The sequence below is a fragment of the Aegilops tauschii genome, chromosome 5 (genome assembly GCF_002575655.3).
Source record: "Aegilops tauschii subsp. strangulata cultivar AL8/78 chromosome 5, Aet v6.0, whole genome shotgun sequence".
NCBI lineage: Eukaryota > Viridiplantae > Streptophyta > Magnoliopsida > Poales > Poaceae > Aegilops > Aegilops tauschii.
The window spans coordinates 247,838,387-247,844,845 of record NC_053039.3 but is presented as its reverse complement, the minus strand read 5'-3'; the positions used below and the strand labels follow the sequence as shown (position 1 = coordinate 247,844,845).

Below are 6,459 nucleotides of genomic sequence, written 5' to 3'. Positions count from 1 at the left end.
AACATAGCTTGTAAAAACATCTTATATTGTTGGACGGAGGGAGTATTATTTTTTTGTTATAATTTTTTTGCAGTGAAGGTGATCATCTTTTTTTTTTGCAGTGAATGTGATCAGGGACCATCTGCCGTTGCCGACAGGGATATATCCCCTTTCTCTAGCTTTTTTTCCACTAACAAGTTTGGGTAGCATTCATGTCACACCGTACATGATCAGGAAAAAGTACAAGTCGTTGCAGAATCAATCAACTAGAATCGAGACAAAAACAGAAGGCTTCACTAACTTATATTCATACTCCGTACAATTCAACACCGGGTAAGCTAAGCTGGAACACTTCAGCTAGCTTGCACTATAACCCAGAAACAAAAATAAATTTCCCCACAAAAAACTACATTCAAGAACAGACATGACAGCCCTTAGTCGCATCATGCTTGCAGATCAGATCACACATCACGTCGCGCCCGTTATTGAATTCCTGTTACTGTCTTGTTCCTTCTGGCCACCTGGCCTTCTTCTCATCATCCCATCCCCAGTGTAATATGCACCATTAGTAAACGTCTCTATAATTAACTTCCTTTTCTCTCTCTCTAGTTAACTTGATGGTGTCATCATAGCGATCTCCAAGAAGCTAAGCTAGAACATGTAATTAACAGATTACTTGGCCTCTCTATTATATATATATATGGATGTGTATGCATGTAAATGACTGTAGAAACGATTAACTATGTATCTGGAAAGTGACATTGGTTCGTTGGTTTGCCTTTTCCAGCTAGTACCACAGTAGTACTGGCTAGTACAGCAATGGCAGGGAGGAGCAGCCACCGTCGGAGAGGTCCATCAGGTCAGCGACCTGCTCCGCCGCCTCGTCGAGAAGCCACTTCTCGATCGAACACAGTGGCAACTGATGATGGAGCTGCTGCTGCTGTCCGGTGGCCTCGTCATCATAGCTCATGCCCCCCATTAACGCCGGCTGCTGCTGCTGCTGCTGCGGAACGCCAGAGATGAAAGCCAGCCCGGCGCCGGTGCCAGACATGCGGTCGAAGGACATGAAAGGGTCGCTGACCACGGCTATGTTGGGTTTGACGTCGGTGGCGGTGGGCGGGGAGCTCTTCATGAAACCGTCGAGGAGCCTGGATATGTTGTCCATGCTGGAGGCGTAGGACGACGAGGAGCAGTCGGCGGCGACGTCGGCGAATGGCGAGCGGCGCATGGTGATCGTCGTCTGCTGGGTGACCTCCGGGTTGCTGCACGCCGCGTAGCAGCCGTGGTCGACCGTGGAGCTGGAGGCGGCGATCGCGTCATGGTGGTATCGGTGGTGGTGGTTGTCGAGATGGACGGCGCCGGGGAGGTTGGCAGCTGTCTCGGCGGAGCTGGAGGGCGGCGGCGGCGGCGGCGCGAAGATGGCGCCCATGGCCTGCTGCTTCTTGAGCTTCTTCTTGAGGTGCGTGTTCCAGTAGTTCTTGATGTCGTTGTCCGTCCTCTGTGGCAGGTAGGACGCGATCGCGGCCCATCTACATTCCCCCCAATCCCAAAGAGTTGTAATTAGATCATGTATATCACCACGCACGCACGGGCGGCCGCCATGGCCAACCTCGATGATCGATCGCTGGACGGCTTAGTTGGTTACCTGTTGCCAAGGAGGGACTGGAGGTGGACGATGATGCCTTCCTCGTGCGTAGTGAAGTTGCCGCGGCGGATGCCGGGGCGGAGGTAGTTGGTCCAGCGGAGGCGGCAGCTCTTGCTGCAGCGCATGAGGCCGGTGTTGATGGGCACCGCCCGCCAGTTCCCCGGGCCGTTCTCCTGGATGTAGGACACCAGGATGATGTCCTCCTCCGGCGTCCACGGCCCCTTCTTCACGCCCACCTTGTCGCAGCACGGCGGCCTCCCCATGATCGACCGACCACCTTCTTTGATCTCTTCTCCTTTTGGCAGCTCGATCGTCTTTCTCGCTCGTGTCTGCAGCTGGCTTCTGGCAGCACACTGTCTGATGATCTCTCACTCTCTCTCTCTCTCTCTCTCCGTATATATAGGAGAGAGATGATGAAGGGGAGTGAGCTCCTTTTCACTTGCTATCTATCGTCTAACTCTATAGCTCTCTGACGCTGATGATTTACTTTCACTTTCTGTAGCTCCAGTCGATCTACATGCAATGCTTGCTTTCTCTTTCTGTCAACGACATCACATGAATCATAGAAACCGACCCGCCCCACCACGCCTTAAAGGAAGGACGAGCTAGAGGTGTACGTACTGCTGCATCCTAGCGCAACTGTGTGGGATTTAAATCGGATCCTTGGCTAGACTTCTGCATGCAAGCCACCACACCAGTGACTCGTCAAGCTTACCATAACTAGTCAAGGCATTTCACTCCGCCGTACTCTACTATGTGCAGGAAACAAAACGGTAAAGTGTACCTAAATTTCGTTACCTATCAAGAACTACTGGAACATGCACCTCAAGATTTTTACTGAAGTTCTGACCAATAGATTCAAATTCTTAAATAAACTTGTATCTAACAACCAGTATGCCTTCATAAAAGGCAGATATATTCTTGAGAGTGTGGTTACAATACATGAAGTCATTCACTCCCTGGTTAAATCTGAGGAGAAAGGAGTAGTGCTTAAACTTGATTATGAAAAGCAAAGCTTTTGATAAGGTAGATTTTTGTTTGAACGAACCTCTTTAGCTTAGAGGATTCAATAGAAGATGGTTGGACTTGGTTTGGAAAACCACTCATGGAGGTTCTGTATGTGTCAAACTGAGCAATATTGGTAAGGGCTTGAGGCAGGGTGATCCTCTGCCCCTGGGCTGTTCAACATGGTTGTCGATGTCCTCACTAGGATGCTTTCCAAAGTTGTAGACAACAACATGATCAAAGGCCTATGCCTATCTATCCACCTTGGAGGGGTGGTTGGTTTGCAATATGTTCATGATACTATCATGTTTGTAGATAGTGACCCTAGGTTAGCTACTAATTTCAAATGGATCCTTACCTGCTCTGAGCAACTTCCAGGGATGCGAATAAACTATGATAAAAGTGAGATGACCCCTTTGAATATGGTTAAAGTGAGATAGAAGCCTTCATTGGTATATGTGTTGTCCTATTCGAGTTTTTCCAATTAAGTATTTTGGGATACATACCTTTACATTAGAATAAGTTTTCTAGGAGTGATTTACAAGAACTGGTAGACAAGATCCTGAGCATAATAGTTGGATGGAGGGGAAAACTAATTCCTGTGCTGCTAGGTTCACTCTGATCAAAGCATGTCTAGCCAGCATTCATATTTACCTTATCTCTTTCTTTAAATTCCCCAAATGGGTTGCGGATCTCATGAGCACTCAAATGGCTAATTTCCTCCGGAATGATTTGAGGGGCATAGGAAGATCCATTTGACCAACTATAACTTAGTAAGATCCATCTGACCAACTAGAAATTAGTTGCTATGTGGAAAGATCCATTTGTCTTGTAGGGGCCCGGGCTAAAAGATATATACATGGAGAGGGAATATTTGAAAGAACATTTGAAACTAAATATAAGCTAAATCTAATACTTTCTAAGATCCTCTAGGGGCCTCCAACTTTTGGAAAGGGGTCCTATGGGCAACTAGGGTTGTGAAATTTGGTTATACGTGGGTGGCAGGAGATGGGAATAAAATTACGTACTTGGTTTAGATCCTCCCCCATGTATGTTCAGTATTGGCATATTTATTGCATTTGTAGATAATATGGTATGTCCTTTAGGAAAATTTGGGATGGGAGCAGACCGATCCTCTCTTTTAGGAGAATCTTTACTCCTAAGATGATGAACCATTTGGCTTGAGATTGAAGCCATGGGTCGGAACATCTCTTTGACTAGAGATAGTGACTTTGTAATATGGGAATATGAGAATTCTAGTATGTATTCTACTAGTTTTCTATATGTTGTTATCAATTCCAGGGGTGTTACTCAGGTGTATATTCATGTTGTGTGGAAATTATAGGTACCACCAATGATACACATCTTTTTGCGGCTTGTCTCAGATAACAAAATCATGACTAGAGATAACCTCAAAAAATGAAATATGAGAAAACTTGATGATTGTGTATTCTGCTCTAAACTTGAAAGTATACAAAACTAATTTTGTTTATCTTGTTGCACTAAACATTTGTCATGAAGTTAGCATTTTATTAGGTAGGCAGCCATGAGATAGTTTAGAATCTATCACCTCTCTTTGGGTTGCTCGTAAAAATACTTGATGCTACTACTGCTAGTTGTGGTGTTATTCTCTAGGATCTTTGGAAGCACATAAATAATTTAGTTTCTAATGGCACTCCTTGCCCCCCCTTGAACTATATTTGGTCTTTGATTTTAATAATAGTCACATTGCATAATTGAACATCACAATGCATAATTGAACATCACATTGCGTAAGTGAACTAAATACTGCATGGTTAACATCTATTGCATAATTAACTAAACCCGGGGTACAATTGTCTCGAACTAGAACTTAGTTAGCTAGATCTATAGCCTAATTAGCTAGAAGGAGCTATTGCAAATCGTCAGAGGAGATGGCGATGGTCCCTTTCCCTTGCAAGAGCTCGAGGCCTCCACAATGTGGGGACCTGTTTTATCTTTTTGGCTGGATAATTAATCTAATTTATGGAGTCACGTCATTGAAGGCGGAGAAAGGAAACAATAGCCACGACCCATCAAAATGCACATGCTCCATGCACAGGCACCACTGTCATTGTTTTACTCTCGCTATGTTGCACTTGACTTTCCCCATCCAATGACCATGTGCACGGGAGAGCATACGTATGGAATCATCGAATCACCTCTTGTGAACTTGGATGGGTGAGGGGCAATAAAGTTTTTGGGGAGCTCCTCGGCATGACTTCTTATATTTGATCAATTACTTCCTCAACAATGATGGATGATGAATATGTCAACAACACCACCTTCATGATGTGAAGCATCCTAAGAACATCACCATGGCAAGTGCCTCATCATGAAGAGACACACACATATCATACACATCATACATATACAAGTGAATCTTCTTCCTTACACTTGTCTACTTGGCTCTTTCAAGGATGGTGCACTACTTTCGACTCTTCCCTTGTGCATGTACACGTTTGAGAGCCTCACACGTGCCGAGGAGGAGTGCAAGCGCAAGAGTTTGACTACATCATCCAAGAGGGGAGCATGAAAGTGGAGAAGGAAATGCGGCGCCAGAGCATCAAGGGCAAGGGCAGTCAAAGGAGAAGGAGCAACTCAGAGCACTCTCGAAGCCTTCGATCCTCGTTACAACACTTCTGGTGCATCCCAGAGCCTTCGAGGTGCCTCCGAGCCAAACTACAGAGCCTTCCGTCTCCCCTCAGCGCCGCCTTGAAGTCACCCTGGAACCTTCGAGCGCTCGGACCCTCCGAGGCATGCCTACGAGCACAAGTTGGGCCCAACCCATGTATCTTTCACTTCCAACTTACTCCCTTCGTTGGTGGACCTATATATACCCCTATCACACCTCCTTTCTGGAGTTAGCAAAGATTATAACTCAAACATAGAGCTTCACCAATGAACTCGTCCACGGCCCCATATCCGCTTCGTCGACACCGTTCTCCACCCTATCGGAGCCGCTTCACAAACACCCTCGTCCACGATCCCAGATCTCCTTCCCAGACCCCAACAACCACCACAGCAGCAACACCCTCGACGTCTCTAACCTGATTCCAACCGTCTCCCATGATGCCAAGCCTCCACCGCGACCTAGGTACTTGTCACCTTTAAACCCGTCTAGCATCACCTGCCTGCTGTGAAGGAAATATGCCCTAGAGGCAATAATAAAGTTATTATTTATTTCCTCATATCATGATAAATGTTTATTATTCATGCTAGAATTGTATTAACCGGAAACATAATACATGTGTGAATACATAGACAAACATAGTGTCACTAGTATGCCTCTACTTGACTAGCTCGTTAATCGAAGATGGTTGAGTTTCCTAGCCATGGACATGAGTTGTCATTTGATTAACGGGATCACATCATTAGGAGAATGATGTGATTGACTTGACCCATTCTGTTAGCTTAGCACTTGATCGTTTAGTATGTTGCTATTGCTTTCTTCATGACTTATACATATTCCAATGACTATGAGATTATGCAACTCCCGTTTACCGGAGGAACACTTTATGTGCTACCAAACGTCACAACGTAACTGGGTGATTATAAAGGTGCTCTACAGGTGTCTTCGAAGGTACTTGTTGAGTTGGCGTATTTCGAGATTAGGATTTGTCAGTCCGATTGTCGGAGAGTTATCTCTGGGCCCTCTCGGTAATGCACATCACTATAAGCCTTGCAAGCAATGTGACTAATGAGTTAGTTGCGGGATGATGCATTACGGAACGAGTAAAGAGACTTGCGGGTAACGGGATTGAACTAGGTATTGAGATACCGACGATCGAATCTCGGGCAAGTAACATACC

General features: G+C 45.6%; 1 protein-coding gene across 1 annotated transcript; it reads right to left on the bottom strand.

The window, feature by feature from the left end:
- Window positions 1-246: 246 nt before the first annotated feature.
- Window positions 247-2,411, bottom strand: LOC109758300 (MYB transcription factor 69-like). Its single transcript, XM_020317153.4, has 2 exons — window positions 1,625-2,411; window positions 247-1,508 (listed from the first exon to the last, which is right to left on the bottom strand). The coding sequence occupies exons 1-2, from the start codon at window positions 1,885-1,887 to the stop codon at window positions 788-790; spliced, it is 984 nt and encodes a 327-aa protein (XP_020172742.1). The 5' UTR covers window positions 1,888-2,411; the 3' UTR covers window positions 247-787.
- Between the last annotated feature and the right edge of the window lie 4,048 nt (window positions 2,412-6,459).

Excerpts from the sequence above, each read along its gene's own strand:
- LOC109758300 (XM_020317153.4), bottom strand. The coding sequence starts at position 1,887 with ATGGGGAGGCCGCCGTGCTGCGACAAGGTGGGCGTGAAGAAGGGGCCG. Across the intron at positions 1,509-1,624 it reads CAGTCCCTCCTTGGCAACAG|ATGGGCCGCGATCGCGTCCT; the intron begins GTAACCAACTAA and ends GGGGGAATGTAG.